At 37.6% G+C, this 24,202-nt stretch overlaps 1 protein-coding gene across 4 annotated transcripts in view; it reads left to right on the forward strand.

The window, feature by feature from the left end:
* LOC110838291 (uncharacterized) overlaps nt 1-24,202 on the forward strand; it is a 218,701-nt gene that overhangs the window by 20,758 nt on the left and 173,741 nt on the right. Inside the window, exons 2-3 of one of the 4 annotated variants that reach the window (XM_087342553.1) lie at nt 11,784-11,942; nt 20,656-23,061. In XM_087342553.1, the coding sequence (XP_087198679.1) occupies nt 22,845-23,061 (217 nt within the window). In that variant the 5' untranslated portion in view covers nt 11,784-11,942; nt 20,656-22,844. The other 3 variants (XM_087342554.1, XM_087342556.1, XM_087342555.1) reach the window with 3 other exon arrangements.

Raw genomic sequence — 24,202 nt, forward strand, 5'->3', positions numbered from 1 at the left:
TTAGCACGCAGACATGGACCTGCTGGGCTCTGTGTTAGTTGGGTATAATCGTAGAACGATCGGTTATGGAATTTGCGGATAAAGGAAGGCAGAAAAGGGAAGGATAAAGATCACGGGACACGGTATAGTAATAAAAGAGAGAAATAATGTAATGCAGGAAGAAACAAAAATACAAAAGAAGAATGAAAGTGGAAAAAGAATAGAGGGATAAGGAAAGAGAGAGAATATGGAAGAATTCGCTGAAAGAAATTCAAAGAAATTAGTAAATATTGAAATACATTTAAAAGAAAGGCAGGCAGAAAGGGAGGGAGGGGAAGAGAGAGAGAGAGATAAGGCAGATAGACGGAAGAATGAATGAATAAAAATGGAAGACATGAACAACAGAAAATAATAAAGAAAATACATAATGGTCCCCAAGAAAACAAGGAAAAACATTGAATACATAGGACCAATGTTTTTGTATGTGTATGATCTGATGTACAAATTACGCACTTGTTTTTTGTGCTGTGTGTATCCATGCTTTCAGTTGGAAGCAGAGTGGAGCGTGTTTGTCATTCAACATCAAGACTACCTGAAAGCGAATAGAATTCCATTTGATTATTTCTAGTATCGGCGGGTCGTAAACCCATTATGGTGGGCAAGTTAGCAATAAAACAAGTGCCCGCTGTGTTGAGTGGGCATGATGAACTTTCTGTATGTTTAAACACTGCAACTTCGCGTTTAGTCTATTTACACGGCGTGACGGGGTCACCATTGACCGCCACTGCTGCACCCCCCCCCCTTTTCCATCTGTCCCTCTTGGCTCATCCAGACTCCAAAAGCGCATACTTTTACACGGACGAACCTTTCAGTGCAGAAACATTCCGATTTTATGCAAATTTTTTAGAATACGAGCGTATGAAGAAGAATAAGAAGAAGAAGTGAGTGTTTAAACTCGTTCTCTTGAACATTGCCCACCGTCTATTTTTTTTTTTAAAAATTACAACATTTCGAAAGCTTTGTTCTGCTTTCGTTGTCAGTCGAGGGGTGCGACAGAACACTAATTTTTGTGGCAGGTTGAGCTAGTCTCAGAACCCAGCCGGGTCTAAGGGCTACTCAACGAGGGGATCCAAGGATAGGCTTTCTGCTCACTTCCTCGCTTTTTTTTTGATAAGAGAATCCAGCTTTCGAAATATCGTAATTTTGTAAGAGTTTGATTTATACGACGGACAAAGAAAAAAACACATTTAAACGCGCTATTGTCAGAAACGTTCAAAGAAAAATAATCCATTAATTGAAACTTCAGGGATGGAACAATTACAAATCCTGTGAATGTGACGTGGAGTTCTGTCACTCTCAGACTGACCATAGATGATAATATTTTGGCCTTATTACAGTCGCAGTTTCGTTACACTTGTGTTAGTAGCACTGTTTAACGGCGTGCTCCTAAAACGACATACAAAAGCTTTTATTATATATGTATTTATTATTCCAGTCTATACACAAACTTAATTTAAAATGTTGTTGTTAAAAAAATTTTATATTATATTTTATTATAGTTTTTGGGGAAGAGGATTTTTCCAGCAGCAAAAAGAAAATTAATCATTTCTCGTTCCTTATTTTGTTGTTTATACGGCATCCGTAATAACTGGCACGAATCTTTCGTTATGTAAACTTCACATATAATTTGATGTTACGTAAATTAATCTTCCCGACAAATGATAAAATCATCGTTCTAGTATAAATGTTTTGTTGTCATAACTATATAGGCCTATTTCAGATTTCTAACATGAATACCAATCAAAATAAAACCCCATTTAAGGCTAATATCGGTTGGCAGTTTTCCCCTCCGATTTTAACGTAAGAAACAAACGGGGTTTTTGTGTCAGTATTTTCTCTTATTATTGTTGATTAAGGCACAAATTGTTTCATTGAATTGTCAAGAAATGACATGAGATGTTTTCACTTGTACCTCTGATTCAGAAGTCGTTGAAAGCAGAAATGAATCTTGTTTCTTAACGAGATATTTCTCTTATAGCACGCGTAGTGTTAAAAGGGACCATATCAGACTAATTATGAATTCTTCAGGTTATAATTATAACGATGAAGCTATATTATGCGCAGTCACTCGACAACAAACTTAATTAACGGATCGAGACAGAATCCCTCTTCATTTGCCTACAGCGAACAAACATGAATTCATGTTGCCCTGAACTTCAAATAGCACGAGAGCAGGAAAACTGAAATATTATTGTTTACATTCACTTTCATGCCACATTTCAAAGCTCTTCTAGTAATATTAAAGGAGTTATGGGCAGGCGGTATTAGATCCCTGTTTCGCCCGGCAGCAGTGCTGAATATACAAAGAAGACCCAAATTACACCAGCCTAATTACCATGAATGAATGTACTTCTGCCAGTTAATATTCTCCAAATTGTCTCTCACTCAGAGCTGCAACTAAAACTTTACGTCTTTACATAATGTGTTCTTTATTGCATCCCCTGTGTAAAAGGAAAGGCAGAGGATCGTCCCAACCAAACATTTTATAATTTTAAGGATACTAGCAAATAAGACAGTCATTTTCTCGGATTTATTTTGAAATTAAGTAGGTTTTGAGGTTGTCGCGTCGGTGGGTACAAAGATGTTTGTCTTCTTTACTGTAGATCCGTGTAAACTGGTAGAAGTATACCAGAATTTCACGGGAGCTTGCTGCCTCCATTATCAGGCACTCATCACCCTGATGATGGAAACCGACATTTGCTGTTTAGAGATTTTTGCGTCGTAGGATGTTTATGACGACGTGTGTTTATTCTTTCATATTTTCTCGTCGTTGTTGACGGGCACTTTGATAGAGGTTTTAATAATAGCTTATTAGAGTGATGCACTTAACTTTGTGTAATTGCAGAGCTCCTCCTATAATTTTCCACCCCTTAGAAAATTTCTTATCATCAGCATGGAGAGAATTTAAAGGCAGAACTTCCTTTAGTGTAGATAGGATATTACTGAATAAAGAAAGTATTATAAATATATACCACTTAAGCTAGAATTTGAAAATAATAAATATATGATTTATTCCCCAGATGGGAAAGCAACCTGAAAAGAAAATATTCAAGAAAGAGATTTAAAACATTGACTCAGAATATAATCACAGAAGCCAATATATTTTCCAAATATATCAGTCAATCTCCGAAGAAATCCAAGTTGGGCATCGAGTTTCGAATTAATATTCATGTGTATTTATTCCCACCTTTTGTGAGTTTTTGTTTTTTGACTTTATCGTGTTTATGAATTTTGATTTATATATACTATTCTTTTACGTCCCACGGATGGATGGTGTGGTAATGCCTTTTTATTCCGGGACTTTCACTTTTTTACTTTGTCCGGAGATAGGGATTAGCTCTATCTAGCGGGCCCAACTGTGTAGGAACCTGAAGACAGAGATAGAGTCCCATCTCCGAAACGTCGTTTTACGTTTTATATTTACTAGACGATGGATAATATCCAAGAAAATTTTTATTCAATATCAGTTTAGAATTATCTGGTGTTGGAAATTGTTTGGGACGTACAAATATGGTGAACGAAGAAGTGCGTATTCCATCTTTCTTTTAACCCGACTTACATCCAGCGTCTACCATGGGCATAAGTTAAGATTTTCCTCACTTTTTTCCTTCGTAGTGTTTTATGACGTTCCGTTATCCTGTACACCAGAAGTATAAAATAACCTGCAATTCTTATTGCAGCACTACAAGGCTGAACCTGGAACCACATCCCCCCCACGATTACAAATCACTTTAACTCCAGCTACAGACCAAAACTCTTGCTTCACTCTGCTACCCCATCCCACAGAAACAGTAATTGATTTTTTTACACTACCATACTACCAGGGTACAAAACCACTTCACGTACTTTTCAGGCTCTGGTCCTGGGCACAGCGTCTGTCAATTTAGCGTCGTTGAAACTCGCCTTTTCTCATTGGTTCAGACAGTTATTATGGTATCATGTTAGCAGTATGTAACAGAGTTTTCGTCATCAGATGCCTTATATTAGAGAGGGCTTATGAACTTTACGGTGTAACGTGGCGTTTAAACTGTTTTAAGGTCGATCCAGTTCAAAATGTGTTCGTTGCGACTACCAAAGAAAGTTCTTAGTGATATTGTGTTCCTAACTGTTATTACGTTCATTTATTGCAGATACCAATCTGTTGGTTACAGCCAGTCAAATGTATTGCAAACAGATAATTAAAAATTAATTAAATTATAGGTCCAAGTAGGGTGTCGTGGTGTGGATTTTATTCAACTTGAAAGGATAGAAACAAATGGGAGGTTCTGATGAACGTAGAAATGAACCTTCGCGTTAAGTGAAAAACGATCAAATTCATCAGTGAATGTTCCCACATTTAACTTCACTTTTAACGCAACACTAAGACATTTACTTTGTGGACGACAGTTCACTTTGAGGAGGTCATAGTCGCTCACTTTAGACAAGAAATTATTCGTCTTTTATGAAATATAAGGATTCTTGTGTTTCGAATTTTGAAATTACTCCTCTTTGGGATACAAACATAACACAATGTATTTAGCAGCTTGTTCTAGTTTGCTACAGTAGAGTGTTCCTTTTTTTCATTTTTTTATAGAAGTTATCCATGTCCAATATTGCTGACATAATGGGTTTAGAGGCGCTTGAATTACATGATAATCCGCCCTTTAGATTATCGATATCTGTAGCCCAGTGCAAGTGTCTTTAAGTTTTACATTGGGACAGCGGCTTTTTCCTGATATTTTTATTGGTACAATGTGATCATTGTTCCTATAATTTCCCTAGCGAGCGCTGCGTTGTATCGTATTTACTTCTGTGTTTTCTGGGCGTTATCAGTGATCGTGGCTGATCTTTCTTCCGATGAAGTCTGGTGTACAGCATTTACGTACTCGTTGTGGAATAGTCTCGAGAATCTGAGATTCTCGGTTGTAAATTTATTCACTCTTTTTAACGAAGGTTTAATACAGTTTACACTAGAGTCCTCCACTAGTAACGTATTATAATCATGATTCCTCCAGCCTATGCTCTAAAAGCATATTCTTTTAAAACCAATTTAATATTATACTCTGTTTTTCGCTTACGTGTTCCATATTGTCTCTATCTTTAGATTTCGTGACTAAAAATTTGTACGCAATTCTTATCAGCCTACGGCTTCTTCTTTGAATTAAAACAAAATTGCCTGTTTTGGTCACCACGCCTGTCTGTGCCGAATAAAAGTTGCTATATAACGTTGCTACCGCCTGCCCGATACGACACACTGCATTACAAACAGATTTAACCAGACGCGTGCTATGTATTGCTGGTTGAATGGTTCTGTCATATCATTTATTTAGTAATCACGATAGCCGAGCGTCGCGCTCAAAATAGATAGTATGTAATTACATCCTACTCGGCGAAGCTAATTAGGAATAGATGAATGTATTTTTTGCTTGTATTCGTGAAATGTACATCATAATGAAAAATATACGATTCAGTTTAAGATTTATATAAATGTATGTGTTTATGCATAACACTCCCAAAGTTAATAATACGCAGACATTCGAACGTGAATATTGAATGTTTTGTATTCAAACTTGCAGAGTTTATCATAGACAGAAGTAGATTCTGGCTTACTTACAGATCTCTTTCATCGTAAAAGAACGGGCTTCGTGTCCATGTTAAGTAGGTCCGTTATCAGTACAGCATGGCGCGTCCTCGGATTGCACGTCCTGCAGATATGAAGGGCGGCTGGGAATACAGTCCACGACTGTAATCTTGAGACTTGCGGGGTGAGAGCGTCTGCCTTTAATGATCCGGACTTACTGCATTCCTTGCAAGTCTCAAGATTACAGTCGTGGACTGTACACTAAATAATTATTCACAGACAGCCGATAAGGGGCAGCTCTTCAGCTTGAGGGTTAGGCGGGTGGCTAATAACTTCCAACCGTACAGAAACCATTATATTATAAAATAATACATAGGACCTGGAAAAGGGCTGATTTTTTCTCATTATGATGATAATAATCCGAATTTGATAAAATGCTGGGAATTTTTTTAATATCTTGAATAACTCTTGGCCTTTAAAGAAGCACGACTAGTTAAACATTTCTAAAGTACAAAAGCACTGTAGTTACTAAAGAAGGATTATGTGGTCTAGCGGTTAGAACGGTGGCCTTGTAATCCTGGGGTCTCGGGTTCGATTCCCGGTGCCTGAATTTATAACTTGTGTTGGGCAAGGCCGTGGTCTAGGCAACACGGAGTTTTCCTCCGGGGGCTTCCCCGGTTTCTCCGTGGCATCCCAACAATTACTTCATTCACACACAGAAGAAGGCAATGGCAAACCACTTCTGTTCATCTCTGCCAAGAATGTATATGAACAGGTCCCAGTCCGAGAAAAGGATGGAAGGATCCTGTTCATATGGACCTGTCGTCAGACAGAACACTAAATAAATAAAAAATAAATGTGGTATTAGTGCCCCAGTGCATATATTATTTTATTCAAATGTCAGTGTGAATCAGCAAATACACATTTACTAAATTCCGTGGTTGTGTAGCCTGAATTTTCCGTGTTAACTTGGTACGGAACACGAATCGTGAGGTCCTTGATTCTGGGGAGACTAGAACAACATTGTATCCGCTGTGGAGTAAGTGACATTGTTACGATCGGTCTGTATATGTTGCAGTGGAGAGTTGCTACGTCTCGCCCATAAGTTCACTCGTAGATCACATTAGTGACTGCCATTTTTGATCACGTCCAAAAGGCCTATTGGTATCAATAATATAAACTACCCCCCCACTCCTGCTTTTCGTTTCAGTTGTTTGTCTGCTTTTGATAGGAAACCACACAAGTACATGACCGGTTTCAGGAGCGGGCAATCTAGTCGGTCGCCCAGGGGCGCCTAATCGACTATGATATTTCTCGAAAAATAATCGATACTTGCTTTCTTTTTTGAAGCGAAACGTGAATATCGGAGTGTTTAATTTCACTGTATTATTTACCGTGCCTATTCTTAACGTTTCATGCGTAAGATAGAACGAAGAGTTAATTTGTTTGTTTTGGTGCAGTAGAACTGTGAGGTTACGTTCTTTAACGATTACGAAATCGTTAACTACAGAACCCGAAACTAGATTCTCATGGCTGCGTATACAAAGATGGTTGTCTTCTGGGTTGTTCCGCCGTGTATTTTAGTAGAAGTTTACCGACGTTTCAAAGGTATTCTCTGCTTCCATCATCACTGCTCAAAACCTCGAGATCTGCATACTCGTCTCCCTAATCATGGTGTCAGGGAATACCTGTGAAACCCTGGTAAATTATCTACCTGACTACACGGCGCTACAACACAGAAGACAGCCATCTTCAAAACTGTTAAGTTTTCTAACGATGTTCCGTTACATTCTGTATTGAATATATGATTGCTTTTTAACAGTATGAACGAGATTGGTACGAGACATTCGCCTGTTCCATGTGATAACAACTTGTACACTTTGTAATGTAGAGTTCTTCTAAGAAACCTGTTGTTTAGGTGACAACGTGGTAGCTGAGGATCTGGTCAGTAATGTAAAGATTAGGCAGTCAAGAACGTTGGCGTGGAGAAGTGTAAATTTAAAGAAACTGGGCTCAGGCAGTTGAATAACTGCAGAGCATTTCTGCGAGGTCAGCAGAATCGTCCATCAAGACGACCAAATACTGTACCCGTCGGGTAGTGTATCACAATTACCTTTACGCAGTGCATATGAAACACAACACATTCACAAATTTGAACAATGTATTTTAGTGTAGATTCTGGCCATTATCCACCATTTACACATTCAGGCTTAAGCACACGCCTTAAATTTATATCATGGCTTAATGCATTACTAATTATAACAATAGTTGTTCCCAACTTGCCACAGAATAACAGCAACATATTCCTCCAGCGGTTAGAACGCTGGCCTTGTAATCCTGGGGGTCTCGGGTTCGATTCCCGGCGGTGCCCGAATTTATAACTTGTGTTGGGCAAGGCCGTGGTCTAGGCAACACGGAGTTTTCCTCCGTGGCATCCCAACAATTACTCCATTCACACACAGAAGAAGGCAATGGAAAACCACTTCTGGATCATCTGCCAAGAACGTATATGAACAGGTCCCAGTCCGAGAAAAGGATGGAAGGATCCTGTTCATTTGGACCTGTCGTCAGACAGAACACTAAATAATAATAAGATGAGATGGTCTAGCGGTTATAACGCTGGCCTTGTAATCCTGGGGTCTCGGGTTCGATTCCCGGCGGTGCCCGAATTTATAACTTGTGTTGGGCAAGGCCGTGGTCTAGGCAACACGGAGTTTTCCTCCGTGGCATCCCAACAATTACTCCATTCACACACAGAAGAAGGCAATGGAAAACCACTTCTGGATCATCTGCCAAGAACGTATATGAACAGGTCCCAGTCCGAGAAAAGGATGGAAGGATCCTGTTCATATGGACCTGTCCTCAGACAGAACACTAAATAAATAAATAAATTCCTCGTTTCTTATAGTATTTACTTGATGATTTGATTCTCCCGAATCTTTTTTTCAGCAACGCAATCTGTAACGTATATAAGAGACGACTACGTCAACACCTTTTCTAGGCCTGTCCGTAACAAAATTAGCGAAACACGCTCATTATTTCCACTGTCCTTTCTCGCTCTTTGCATTTTATTTTGGAATTTTTACATAATTCAACGTAGCCGTTTTGAATTTTTACACACGCACAGAAATCGTTAACCGGAAGCTGTGGTTTTGTATTACCACTTTTCTAATATCTTTACTTTTCTTCATCTACTTTCCTTAAATTTCATATCTAGCTTTTTGACAGCAATCTGGAGTAGAATACAGTTTTCAGAAGAGAAAATGAACAAAGTTAGCGTACCATATGTTACTTACCGCTTACATTTCCTTCAGTTCTTTTGTTCTAATATCTTTTCAGTTTAATATTACAATATTACAAGAACTAACATAACTTATTTTACGATTTTTTATATCTGATGAATAGGGTTTAGTTTTCTGTCAGTGTCATTGTCCATAGAAAGCACTTCAAGCAAAGTCAGCCTGTCGTGCGGTATCAGTTGCTCTTATTTTTTTAAAAAATCTTCAAATTAGCTGTGTCTATGGGGATAGGTGTCTTCTTGGTTGATTCTCGATGAAAAATGGTAAATACTGACGGATGTTTCACAGTTGCTTACTTTAATATGCACACACATATAGACAATGACAGCTCCCATAGTCAACAACAGTCCAAGTTCTGCACTCATGAGTCCATTCAACGGAAGAATTGAGGATTGAAAACATTGGTCTTTGATAATATTATGAGATGTTATTATAAATATACATTTGATTCCTCTTAGGGAATATGAACTGCTCAGGTAAACATCTTGTAAGTCTGACAGTCTCTATGTGCCAGTTGTACCAAGCTCGGAGTGTAGAAAGAAGAAATATACTCTCGACTCCTTGGCAACTGATGCTGCCGATTAAGGAAAGTTTATCTCACCCTCCCCCCTCCATTGAAGGCGTCTAGCCTGCGGTCGGGTCGCATCTGGCAACTACATGAGTCAGTGTTCGTACCAACTTCATAAATCATGCAGCTTTTTTAATATAGTTCGCTGGACATATAGATGTGTTACGTAAAAATCAAACGTGAAGACATTTTCCGCTCAGTTAATCTCTTTCTACATCGTTATGACAACGTATTACATTTTTCAATTCCACCGATTTGTGGATTTGTCTCAGCAAACTAGGCATGCCAGATGTTACCACGAGAAAATTGTTTGTAACGTATGACATATTTCTGCTTCATTCTTTCTTCGCATTGTTCTCGTTTATTGTTTCTTTCTTTCTTGTTTGATGGTGATCAGTTATGTACCCCTCCGTATATTCATCAAAACACTGAAAACTTGTAAAACTAAAACATGCGAAGTGATCTGTTCTTCAGCGCAGTTTCAGGGTCTCTGTCTTGTCAGTTGTTGTACTCTGTCAGAAGTTTACCGACGTTTCAGAGGTACTTGCTGTCTTTATCATCAGGACAAGCGTCCTGAAATGTCGGTAAACTTCTACCGAACTACAAGGAGCAACATTTCAGCATTCTTATAAATATTAAGTCTAAGCAAGATAGCCTATTTAACTACACAGTATCAGCTACTGAGGTGTTCAGATGAATCTGTACTTTGTGTCGAATAAACTATTGTAATGACTGAGAAAAATCACCGAAACTTAATTATTTATGACTTCTGGAATTTTATCCAAGGAATTTACTAACACAATTCTTTTTCTTCTTCAACTTTCATGGATTAGGCTGTCTAGCATATTTAGATTTAGAAATAGTTATGAGCATGTAGTTTTTAAATCTCTTTGTGTACGGCTGCTTGGCCGGGAATGTGTATTTTCTTTTATTCAAGTACATTATTCTATTATCTGCATAGTCAATACTGAGACCGGCTACGGGCTGGAGGACCTGGATTCAGTTACTGGTAGGAGCAGAGAATTTCCTCTTCGCCCACTTGTCGGCAATGGCGGTAACTCCGTCTCTCGAGACCCTTTCCGAGGTCGAAAACGGCCGGAATGTCAGCCTCCTCACTCACCTCCGTCCAGTGCCTTCGTTTAGAATACGTGGAGTCATACCTCCACCCCACTCGTGTGCGTCCTCAGGCGTTGGTGCTTAACCCTTCAGCGTGTATGTCAGTATAATCTGGTAACGCTCGAGGGCATTTAAATCGACGCTAGCCGTATAAGTCAGTGCAGTGCACGCCCGGCTGTTAGCCTAATTCCTGCAGCCCACAAGTATGGAACTAATAACGACTGATATATGATGTTTGTAGTTTATCTGTTGCGAAAAGAATGCTCTCTCTGTTCATATAGTACTAGCTTTGTATTTCATGCGGCTCGGACGGTCAATCTAAATATAACTGCTTGACCTCAAAAGTTATCGGGACTTGCCTCTCAACACGTGGTGTTTGTTTGTGAATGCAGTTTATTCATTTTATCAGTGTCGGAAGTATCATATGATACAGCCATAATTCCTGGAACTAGAGAGAGAGGAAAAAAAAGTCGAATCTGAAGCATTCAAGACTAATCAACGTCGCTTTGTATATGCGTTCTGCATGTACCGGTGTGTCCGAAATAAGAAAATTTTAATACCCCTATACTCAGAAGTATATCTAGGAAGGCTTCTTAGTAAGAGACGGTTGAATGCATTACTGTATAATGAATAGCTGGCCTTCAGTTTCTCAGACAGCTGATAGTCTGGCGTAACGGCGCATATTTCTGACACAGGAAAGAATGCTGCAGCCTCCAATAAATTACGGAGTGTGCATTAAGCACGAGAAAAGGATAAAATCTATTTATCGGGGTAGTGTTGTTTTATGATGACGTTTCAAATAAAGCCATACGAAACTCAACTTCTAATCCACATATACCATTGCTCACACACAGGGCGTTCATATTATAAGGTAAGATTATAAATCCAACATTTTAAGAGTATTTCAGTGAAAATACATAATTATATCTCACATAGTTCGAGCGTTATGATAAATAAAGTGTTTTAGAGCAAAATTTAAATGGCCATTCAGACGTAATTACCGCGGCTCGAGCTCTGTCGCGGTATTTAAATTTACCGCGTCAAAGGGTTAATTAAACAGATTGACAAATTTGTGTCTTACCAAAGGAAGTCGTTCTGGTAACAGGTGTACCCGATGTGTTCTTCATGGACTTGCAGGTTCCCAAAATTTGCCCTGAAGATTAATACAATTGTTTAGAGTGCTTCATCTTTTAATCGGCAGATGGCTCTGCAGTTGATGCGTCGAGGCGGATGCTGAGAGCGGCGGGATGAGATCATTGGCAGCCGAGGAGGCCTTGCTGTCGGTCCGAGGTCTATGCACAGTGAGACCCTAACTGTGAAGTGCACGAGGTCACGAAGATCTACAGCGACACCTCAGTAGGTTTGTTTCTTTCATCTAATTTCAAGGCAGTGCTGTCGATGACTATCTTATTGAAAGTAGCTTTCGTCTTGTTATTTAAACTTGTTACGCGATATTGTTTGTTGACGTTCACGAAACACGAGATTATGGGGGTCTCTCCACAGGTGAGTTTTTGCAGTTCATAACATATCTTTCGTTGTTATTAGAACGTATTTCAGTTGTTTTCTCTGAAGTTAAGAGTACATTTTACCTCTTATGGCATATGTGTATCTGAGCAGTTCGGAACAGAAGTCAACACTAAAGAGTGATTTAAGTTAATTATACTGTTTAATATTCTGCGTGTTACTGATAGTTTATGTATTAATTTATGAGGTTTATAAACATTTTTAAAATACACCTGTCCTTAAGCCAATTCAGCCTCCCTTCTAAGTGGTACGGGGAATAATGCTGACGGAGCGTGATGCTGATAATTTACTTCTGTCTAGTGCTGTTGTAAATTTGTGTAAACTCCATCTGAGTCCATCTTCTAATTCTCGTTGTGATGGGGATAAAAAATACGGTAACAAATAAGAATGTGGAGTGTACAGAATTATAACATAATTAGGACATTTCTAATTAATATCAACCAAAACGCTGAAGAGAGGGTGTATTTATCGTAATGTTCCTTTTCCACCAGATGTTGAACCTTTGAAGCCGAAGCTTACCTACATAAATTTTAGTCCGTACCGCAAAGAAAACACAGTCTTTGACCATTGAAAAGATCAGCTGGTTAATGTTGTTTTAGGAAATAGTCCATGTTTAGAGCGAGAATTATACAATATCCATAAATGCAAAGTTACTTTTTGTTAAGGCAGCAGCATTATTCTTTAAAGGGTTAATACATTTATAAAATCAAGGATCATGAAGGATGAAGATACATGAATTGCGAATGGCGGAAGTCACAAATGCGTACAGAACTGTAGTCTGAAAATCTGAAGGGAAGAGATCACTCATTTTTTTATCCATTTATGAAACGTAAATCATGCAATCAGTATGCAAGTCATGTGACCTTTTAAGAAGTTTGGATTCTGCTTAAGAAATAACCGAAAATATTTATAATTGTAGAAAGACGTGTGTTGTGAAAACCATTGCACATGTAAGCAAAAATATTCAAGAAGGTACTTTGGAGTGCATTGGGCGTGTTTAAGAACAACGTGCAGAGAGGATAATGTCTAAATCTAACACAGGTTTAGTAACAGAAAATTAAAGAACTTACAGAATTATAAATTGATAATTTGTAATTTTGATAAAGTAATGTTACGAGTGATCACATTTAGAAAGATCAGATGAGCGAGATATGTAGCACGCATGGGGTAGATAAAAATGACAAAAGCACTTTTTTTTTTTTTTTTGGAAGACCTAAGCTGGAGTTATCTGGGTCAAAATACAGACAAGTGACGGTCTCTTATGAAAACGATAGTTAACCTTCTGGTTCTACAGAAGGCGAAGAATTTCTTAAGCGCAGCGACTGGCAGCTTTTCTAGAGGACCTGATCTACAGTGAGTTATGAACGCGTCGATTGAGGAGTACATTATGTTTGACCGTTCGTTTTATAAAGTGGTCGGTACTCCGCAGATACGGCACTTTTATACAAGGACTTTCATGCTGAGTCAGAAAACAGACACACCGCGTGTTTATCACGCTTTAAAACCCGTACCGAATAATCCCAGCTATGCTAGGCGTAACACATGGGCAGCAAATTGGATTTTTCAAACCTCGTAACGTACTACTGTATCAGCATATCCCAAGGGAAGCGAAATAGGATCTTCGACTTACGTCTTACGTCGTCAATTTCAAGAACAGTTGGCAGTTACGGAGCACAAAGACACCGTAAAACCTGTTTCATGTGCCTACATGTGGTAAGCTGAGAATGTAGCACATCAGTTGTTAATCATTTGCGAAATAGGTTGATTTATTACACCGACATGGCTGGACATTGTCTATTTTCTGATGTTCGTTGATGTAGACGACGTTTCGGCAGTTTCTTCTACTCTAGTACGCAGGACTGGCAGTGTAGTAGGTAGTATTCATATGGTCGTAAACATGGCCACTACCGATAAAATTTGTTGATAAGTCGATATCGACTATTACGATACATTAGTATTAATACTTGGCGATTTTTACTAGAAGCTTTAGTTGGTATTCCTATTAAAGTTTCTTGGGGTTGCTGAGTTATAAAATACATTGCTGTGGATGAAGAGCAGGGACTGGAATCTTTATTTCCAATTTGAACCTCTTTCAGGACTCCTCGAGGGCGATAACAGACAGAATAAGATTTTATGTTCTCCTTTAAGAATCTTAAAACTGCAACTAAGTAATCTCTTAGATGAAATGAAAGAAGACTCGGAGGTTTTGATGAAATACTTGGTGGGCGTGCTAATAACTTTCCGCTAGCCGCAAGAGTTGACAGGGGTATGGACTAAAACTTTTAATGGCGCATTTGGAGACCTTTGTAACAAATTAAGATCGTTTAATTGAGGAGACAAATGAAAATTGTTAATTTTATAATAAGCAACTGTTCAAAAGTAACTACGATATGAAGATTTCTGTCTTCTGGGTTGTTACGCCGTGTAGCCTGGCAGAAGTATACCTACGTTTAAGAGGTTCTTACTGCCTCCATCATCAGACCTCAAATCCTACGTAATTACGATTTGAATATGATTATTATGCATGTTAATAAAAATTAATTTCTTTAAATAAATAGTTAACATCTTTGCATATGTAAAGTTGTGTATGAAAATGGTTAATTTTTCTGTTTTAAGGAAGAAATCGCAAGCTGTTTTTTTCACAGAGCAGGTAACCGCCCTTGTGATACCAATTATCTACTGTTTATCTTCCCAGTAAATTTCCAGCATATTTTAATTTCTTCTGTATTACCACGTTTGTTATTGTTTAAAGTAATTTAATACGCTAAACTAACTCAGATGTTTATTTTTTGAAGAATGAGTCAACTTCACGGAATTAAGTGGTTTGATTTTAGCATTCATTGGTTCGACTATTTAAGTTAATTTTCCTGAGTCCGTAGTTATAACTCATTAACTGGTACTGTTGTTATTTACTCAGAATCTTATTTATTACGTTGATGGCGCTGTTTGTAAATTTTAAATTAAGCATAATTAATTTTGAAAAGATAAAAATGGTAAAACAATCATCCAGTCGGCTGGAATAGCATTTCCTCTTTAAGTTGTTCAATTTCATAATTGGATAGCACAGGTAAAGCATGGCAGGTGTTTCGAGTGGAAAGCTGGAAAGATGTCGCCTGGGGGAATTGTCCCTCATGAAACCTCGTTTGAAACTTTTGTATTCGTGTTCTCCATTATTTGCGTCGCAGTTCAACAAGGCCTCCGTGTACAACAGACTGGCAGACTTCTCCGCGTGCCACGGTACATCATATTAGCAGTAAAAAGTTTCATTTTCGGTTGTTTTCTGTCTTGACGGACGTTTGCTCGGGGTTTGGACTGTTTCTTGTCTCGTTGTTGTTCGTAATTGCCTAAGTTTTCCCCAAATGGTGTAACAAACAGATTACGCCATTATGTATCATTTTTGGTATCAAACTGGAATATAATATTATTTCTATTGTACGTAATCGGTAACATGGGTGAGTTGTATACATTTATCGACGCAAATTTTGCAACGCAGGATAATACTTTATAATACAAATTGAAATTTATTCCGACCACTTGCAATTTACCAGATGTATATTGTAATAAATTACATTTCCGTGGCCTTTTACACACGGCCTCAAATTTTTCACTATCTGCGTACCTTCCATTATATAGAAATTGTGAAATTATTGCCGCAAAGCTCTGTTGCGCTCTCGCTGAACATATTACACGTAGCTGAACTTAATTGGCTACAAGTGAATTTTACCATCAATTACACCTACAAGAGATTATTCACGGTGGTTTATTTTGTTAGCATCTTTCTGTCCATATTACAAACTACATAGCATTCTGTTCTGTCACAATGTCGTTTTTTTTTTAAAAATTCAAGAACAAAAAAAAAAGTAATTGCCCAATTTGGTACCGGACTTATGCAGTCAATAAAATTCAGTTCCGCTGCATAGCAGCAGGCATTACTAGCATAAGCTTTCGTTAGCCGCGGCGGCAGTGTTAAGTGGGCAAGATAAATTGTCTCACGTGTTGTTTTAGGTGCTGGTTGTTGTTATTTTGTTTTTTGCTTTAATTTATTCCGCTCACACAGACACACACATACTTGTTTGCACTACAACCAGTGTTTATTTTTGTGAACAAAGCCCCGTTACCTCAACGAATTTTAATGTGACTTAAAATATACCAGAATGTATGACTCGAATGTTCCACCCCGGGACTTCTCGGATTAAAAGGATATTAAATGTGGAATACAGCTGAAAAGAAATACTCGGAACTCGTGTAAAACAAATGTAATTTTTACAAAAGAATAATTTAATACATTCACATATGTTGGATGTAAAAGTTCCGGAGAAGAGGAAAAGGGTGGAAATTCCAAAATAAATAACATTCGAACAATTTTTGGAATTCTGAACAATGTCTGTGTGAAAGAAAATGTTGATTGAAGTTGTATGTGATTTTAGCAGACATTGACCCAATCTGAAACAAATAATCAAAGTTTAATCAAAACTGATAGCTTTATTTCACAAGATCGAAAAACAATTGACACAGCACAGTTTTGTCGCTGTTAAGACATTGATGTTCCTAATAATACTGAAATAAAACCGTGGATAGCGAAAGACAGACATCTGTACAGATTATAGTCTCTTGCTTCATGAGTAAATCTTTCATTTAAACCTATTGCCTTCACTCCACAGAGTACAGTCCACTTGGGAAAGTGATGGTCACTCGGCCAGTCGTGATATCTCCCTCCTTCTACGGATACAGAAAGCTGATTTTCGTGCTCATAGTAGCCCGCGACTCCCCCCCCCCTCCCGACCTCAGCCGCTTAATCCAATCCACCTCACGTCTTGTTACTTTAAGTTACATTATATCGTAATGTTTTCCTCCTTCTCGTCAAAGACTCCCAGTTGGTCCGTTTCGTTTCGTATTCGACATAAATGTGCATGCATTTATGGTATCCTCATGAGTTCTATGTGTCCCACCCGTACTCTATGTGCTCCTCGATATGATCAACTAGTTTTTATGAATAGTCCAAAGTATGAAATTCACTTATACGCAATTTTATCCATGCCCCCGTCAATATACTCTCCTCAACATCCTCTTCTCAAAGGACACAAACCTGTATTCTTCTTCCCTTAGGGCATTCATGTATACACAACAACATTTTATGTATATTTCACTCTTATTTGCGTTTTAAACTGGAGACGATTATGAAGTCAGGTTTTCATATTCCGACTAAAAGTTCTTACATTCCTGTCGCGTTATGTGTTAGTCAATATGTGCAGCGAGAATATGTGTTGGGTGATATAGACCCAGCGTGTTGCTCTGTTAACGCCTGTAGCACCCTGCATAGATTATCCCGCAATACGCAGCTGCCGGAGAAGTTGCCGTCCTGCAGCTGAAGGGGTGTGAGTTTGCTATTCATGTGTGATCCCAGCATATGACTTTACAGCTGGTACAATAAATTTAATTTGTGTCACAGGAGGAAATTTCCTCGAGTTCTGTTATGTGAACTGGAACTGCTAGATGTGGAAATCAGTTACGAAACTTTTTTGTTGGACAATTAGAATAATTTACTCGTATGTGATTAGCTTTATTTGTGTTTTACTTTATAGGTAATAATATTAACTATAATAATAATACTAATTCAATTAATTTATTTACGTGTTTGCCAACAGCAAGAAGCCAATAAGAGGAAGACACTGATAAATATACAATAATAGTGAAATAATAATGAATAATATTACACAAACGGATTAACTAAACTTATACTTGTACAGTATTAAATGTAACTGCCAAGTACAGGCAAACCCAAAATAGAAACAATATTAACACAGAGCAAAAAATGAAGAAATATAAATAAAAACAAATAATCCACCTAGGGAACACTAATATAATTGTAAAACTTTAAAGAATATAAAAAACAGATAACGAAGCTAGATCATTTCCCTTGTTGAGAACGAATAATAACTATGATAATTATCTGTAAGTACCTGTACTGAAGAGAAACTTTTTTGGAACGGAAAACGTACGTTCAGCTCCCATTATAATCAGATTTGCCTTATTTGATGATTATTAAGTTGTCAACAGCTTAGTCGTTTGAGAGACGAGTGTGTCATGCACCGTAAATCTACAACCAGAGACCTCAAAGCTGGATAGCCAATACTTCCAGGACCTATTGAGTAAAAAAGTATAAAGAAATATACTGCAGGAGATACACGTGTGATCCAATATTCGACTGACTTCACATATTCTGTAGAAAGCCGGGAAACGCAAATTTAACTTGGAAGGTTGGTAGATATTTCTTTGAATACTATAAACCTACAGTGATCGTTTCAACTCATACGTAACTTATGTGTCCTATGTTGTGGTGAATAAAGTTACGAACATTAGTTGGTTGCGTTTAAGACAAGTTCATTCTGATAGTTTGCATGTTTAATTTACCATATCACACTTAAAAAAATCAACTTTTATCCGAATTATCTGCTTACAAACAAATTTTACAAAGGTTTTTAGATGACGCTTCGTTCTTTAAAACCTAGGATTCCGGTCTAATGGAATGACCCTCTGATATTTGGTCACAATGTTTTTGAGACCAGTCTATATGGACTGTTTTTTTTTCCGATTCTCGCTGTGTATAAACTTTTAATAACCGTACGTAGAGATCTGGGCGCATGTTACCATCATGAACAGTTCACTGTCTATAATAATTACATAAACATATCGCTAGAACTGAACTTTAATGAATGTGGTTGTATGAACAGGTGACGTAATTTGTGATGTATTCCATAATTCCATAAACTGTGGCTTGTAACCAATTTTCATCATGGTTTCCCTTCCAGGTGAAAGTATGTTAGTGTTTAATGATGTTTTATCATGTCTATCGGAAGTTGTACTGTGTGTTTGATTACGTAAGGCATCCCGAAACATGGACCGTACATTAACACAGATTACATCACAGGTTTAGTAAGAATTTTATAGAAGTAAAAGCGATTTAAATAAATGTACACTACATTTTGAATGTGTCATTAGTACCACGTATTTTGTGCACCTTCGTTTAGCAGCAATAAATCCGCTGAACACAATCCTAAATCATCCTGATATTGAATTGTATGTGATTTACCTTCAAGGACACTCCTCAGCTTACATTTGGCATTGGGGAATTTTGTTTGTCAAGGATCTTTAGCTACTGGAGCTGTTTTAGGGTAACAGATAAACCATAAAATCTGAACTACCAAATATCACGTACGACTTCAGTTTCTTTCTGGAATTAAGCGTGATGTTCGTATTTAATGAAGATTTCAGAGGTCATACTGCCTCCGTCATCAGGGTGATGAATATGCCAATAGGGTGTGAGGTGCTAGGTTTATAGGCCGGAAAGTGAAAGGTGTAGCCTGCCCAGAAGACGGAAATCTTCATACTCACCGCTGTGAGAACCTCAAGTCTTACTTCATATTTAATGCTTTCACAAAGTCAATTTCAGTCGTTTTCCTTCACCTTTTCGCACAAAACACAAAGTCATTACAGTCACAAACAAAATGTCATAATATGAATATCCGTCACACATAAAAATAATGTACCTACTTATCATGAAGAAAAATTAACTAAGAAATTGAAGGTGGTTCCTTTAGAGACGCTAGTAGCACGCACATATGGTCAAGAAATTTACTTTTTTTATGAAAACCGAGGGCGCGCTGCGGTATTCGTAAGAGCCCCCTGTTGGCCCCTGTCCTGAACCAAAAGAAGCTAGTGCACACCCCAAAATACTTTTTACCTGTGATCCATTTTTGTATTATCCTCCGACCTAGGCGTTCCAAGTGTTATCTTTTCTCGAGGCTGTGCAACCAGAATTTTGTATACGTGCTGTATGCCTCTACCTTGTCATTCTTCTTGGATTTGTTCGCCCAGATTATGTTCGGATGAGAGTAGGGATTCTGACCTACACGGTAAAAAGCCATCCTCAAATTCTGTCTGCCCTGGACTCCCTCTTGAATGCGTCGTTCTGAATTTTACCCCAGTTTCAAATGTGTTATATTCTACCTCAATATAATGATTTTATCCTCTAGTCTGGTGACAAAATTGTGAGCATGCACCTGGATTTCTCTGTGTTTTCTTCTGCACGGTGTGAGAATAAAATATTTCGCTTGTCAACTTATTGTTTGATTAGAGAGCTTTTAAAATTTTGATACATTATATTGTCATATCATTGCGTCGTATTATGGTACATACTACGTATGTTTAATTTGTTATATTATGTTAAATTTTCTTATATTATTTTATGTCCTTAATAATTTGGTAGTTCTTTCTACATTTGTTATCCTGTCTTTACCATTTTCCCCATTTGCAGAGCCTTTCGTCTTTCTTCTGTTTTAATATCCACCTCTCCGCTAATTATCCTCATTTGTTTTTGTTGTTCCATATTTTGTAATTTTATTAACATGCGTGTCTCCTCTCTATAGACCATTATTTTCTTTGTTTTCTGTGTTTCCCTCCTATTCACTTGCATTCTTCCTTACCTACTCACAGTATATAAAGCCTCATGTTGCCACTGTAACCAACGCCTGTCCTTTTTATATTTGCAGTTGCCACGGAACTGAAGGAAGGAATGTCACAGGAAGAGAGGACGGGGCAGATCGATAAGAGGATGAAGAATGGGAACTGAGACTGGTGTGATAAAAAGACGAAATGAAAACACAGGAAGATAGAAGCCGACGTGGCAGGATGCTAGAAGCAAATAATGTAACACTGATGCTGTGAATATTTATTGGACACGAAGTGATCCTTCGAGAGCTATGTGAAACAAAAGCCTGATACATACGGGATACATTAACTTTAAAAGAAAAGACCTCCCTTCTTCTTACCACAGAACAATATCCCATGTAAAATATTATATGACGCGAAATTATGTTTCACGAACAATGAAGAGTTTCATTAGTACACGCATTCCTGGTAATAACGCATGAGTTACATGTATAAAATCTACTACAGATGAAGTTCAGCGTTTGAAGGTGACGCTGTAGGAAGATCAAGTAATGAACATACAGAAGACTACTTTGTTGCTTATGTAATCTGCTCAAGTTCTTGCACAGAGGCATATTATTTACTAAATAAAGTACCAAGCGAAAGAGAGGAGGACAGAGTGACGAGGATTTCCAGAGTTTATTGTCATACGTTCTAAGATTAAACTTGATTCAATTTTGTCGCAAGTTTATATAACTTCCATAAAGACGTCTATTAATTTTCGTATACCAGATGAAAAAGATACATGGCAGAATACAGTGACTAAGAATATTTAGCTATGGAACGTTTAATAAACGTGTAATCAAGTTGATACGAAATGACTTTCGACTGTGATCTTCTGCCCTTGAAGAATTTTATTCTATTACGTATTAGATCTTAGACACGTGCTTACATCAGTTAGTTATAATTATCACAAATATTTAATTGTCTTCTCGTAAAGTTTAAAATAATTTACTACTCATGAAGTCATATGTGGAGAGTGGGTAATCTACAGCGCACATACGCAGAAATCTGTTTTGTTGAAACTATTCAAAACATTTCGTAACTGCTGATAAACTGAGTATTCATTACCAACAGAGCAAAAAGGTAATGGCTCCTATCGACTTGGCGTTGAAATTGAACCATGTGGAGACTAAAAATAAGTAAGTGATGGAAAATTATCAAATTATCTCGGATTAAAAGTAAGTGACGTAATAAGTATAACTCTGAAACCATTAGTACAGAAAATGTATGTGTAGTTTTATCGAAATCAGAAAGTAAGAAGAAAATTTTTTAAAAAAAAATAAGGGGCAAATTTGGTAACTCGTATTTGCGTAATAAATTTCTCTGACTGTTTATAACTACACATTTCGAACGAAAGTAACGAAATTTATCTGAAAGTGTGAAGATTAAAGAAAGCAGAAATGAACAAAGTTATAATACGTTCATTTAACAAGTGCAAAGAATAATTCACGCAGTTTCATATGGAAGAATGGAGGCATTGAACAGATTTTAACTTTATAAATATGAACATTGAATATTTGTGTACTTGAAAATATCAACCTTAGTCACGTATTGTCACTCTATATTTTGAGTGACAAAAGACGCTTGGGATTTAACATAAGTGTATGGAATTGGTCTACAAATGCTTAGCATCAGGATGAATTATATAGACAAATTATAAACACAAAGTATGTGCAGAATGTCGGACTTTCAGTTTAAAATGCACGTATAATTTTCTTACGCGGCATTCAACTTGAAAAATGGACGTCGTATTCAGGTTCCGGGACTAAAAGTGGAGTCCGATAAAGTGTCTGTATAAGAAACGTGTAGGAGTTGTTTCTTGACTAGAGAATTGTATAGCAAAGAATGTTACTGTAAAAAGGTGTCGTGTTGACAGTTTATACTCATTTGCATATCGGAAATACATACTCTTAGATTATGAAGTGAAACTGTGGTCGAACACAGCGCGTTTCCGGAGTTCTGAAATATGAATTTGTGAGAATTGTACTTCGTGTTTTAACTGTGGTGATTCTTACAGTGGAGTCGGAAGTAAACACTGAGTGTCCACTTGAAGTAAGAGAACAGATAAAAGTGTGTACATCTGCAGCTTTTGTAAAAATGTTGATTTTCATCGTCTGCGTTGAGAGAGAAAAGTCAAACTTTGCAGAGATTTTGCTGATTCAAGTGGCAATGCGAAAAATCTCAGGTGTTGTGTAGTGGAGTGAACTACTCGTATGGACAGAAACTGGTAGCCGCTGTTATTGTTGGGATGTGCTACGCGCGCAGCAGCACTGCTTTGTCCTGGCTGGGCATCCTCTGGGGTGTTCTGTCCTTGGTCACTTTGCTGACGGCATTCGTGAGCAACGTGTGGCTCTTTACCCGCGAGCCAATTCGCCTCCCCAACAGCGACATCTCCACCAGCATCACCTTCAAGATCGGACTTTGGAGGGTATGTCCCACTGTGCGCCGCCCCAACACCTCTCAGCGTGAGTAATCCACTTAATACAGAACTAACTGCATGTAGAAAATCCTTCTTTACAGGCTGGTAAAGAAATTCGTCACCCTCCGTGGGACACTAAGGTTCATTTTCGCACTAAAAGAAGCCGGTCACAGGTCTTTATCTACAGCCAGATTAATGCAATTTAAACACTTCCATTTTATTTAATTATGATTTATTTTAATATTATCTTCCAAGTGGTGGTCTCTTTCTTTATGTTTTTCGATAAAATTTAAAACAATTCTGATATCAACCATTCGTTCTACGTGTCCGTCCCATGTCGTTTTCCTCGATGTAATAATCCTAATAATGATTAATAAAGATTACAAATTGCGAAGCAATGTTTCCTCAGAATTAAGTGAGGGAAAAATTCGTTTTCTAATGACCTTGAACTTTAATGGCATTGACAGATACCTGACATACCTATCCCGTAATAACAAAAGCTAAAATGATACAAACCTAACCACAATACGCAACGCAAGGGTCCAAAACATAAACTAACACATCCTACTCAAACCTAACCTATCTTAACCTAACGTAACCTAACCTAACCTAACCTAACTTAACCCAACCCAACCTAAATTAAGTGAACTTATTCTTCTCAAATAGCCCCATCTTTTGGAATGAAATTGCCCTGACTTATGAAGTTTATAAGTGGCTTCAAAATAACATGATTATGGTCACTCAATTTAATAAAGATAGGTAGATGTATGTCTGAGAAAAATTGTTCTTGTATTGATCTTCGAACATTTAAAGTCCTATAATCCTCGAAACCTTGGACTTATATTCTTGTGATCTTGAGGTGACGTTGACCTATAGATGTCCTCAAACAGACGAGATTATAGTCATTCAGATTCCTACAGATCGGCAGAAATATGCGTTTGAAAAAATGAGTTTCGAAATTCTTTGAATAATTTAAAAGCCTTTCTTCGGCAAACCCCTGGACTTATAACCAGACTTAACACTGCTAGTTGAATCTGCCTGCTCGTTGGAGTAGGTTAATTATATATTCTGAATGAAAATTGTTATAAATCAGTTAACTCTGTTAGACTAATACGAAGGTTGGCTGAAAACACGCTGGATTTAACAGCTGCAAAGCAAATTAAAGACAAATGCTTTTCAGGGGAGAA

Source organism: Zootermopsis nevadensis, unplaced genomic scaffold, assembly GCF_977971745.1.
Source record: "Zootermopsis nevadensis isolate Lab colony 2312 unplaced genomic scaffold, Znev_1.0 Znev_ptg000003l, whole genome shotgun sequence".
In the NCBI taxonomy this organism is placed as follows: domain Eukaryota; kingdom Metazoa; phylum Arthropoda; class Insecta; order Blattodea; family Termopsidae; genus Zootermopsis; species Zootermopsis nevadensis.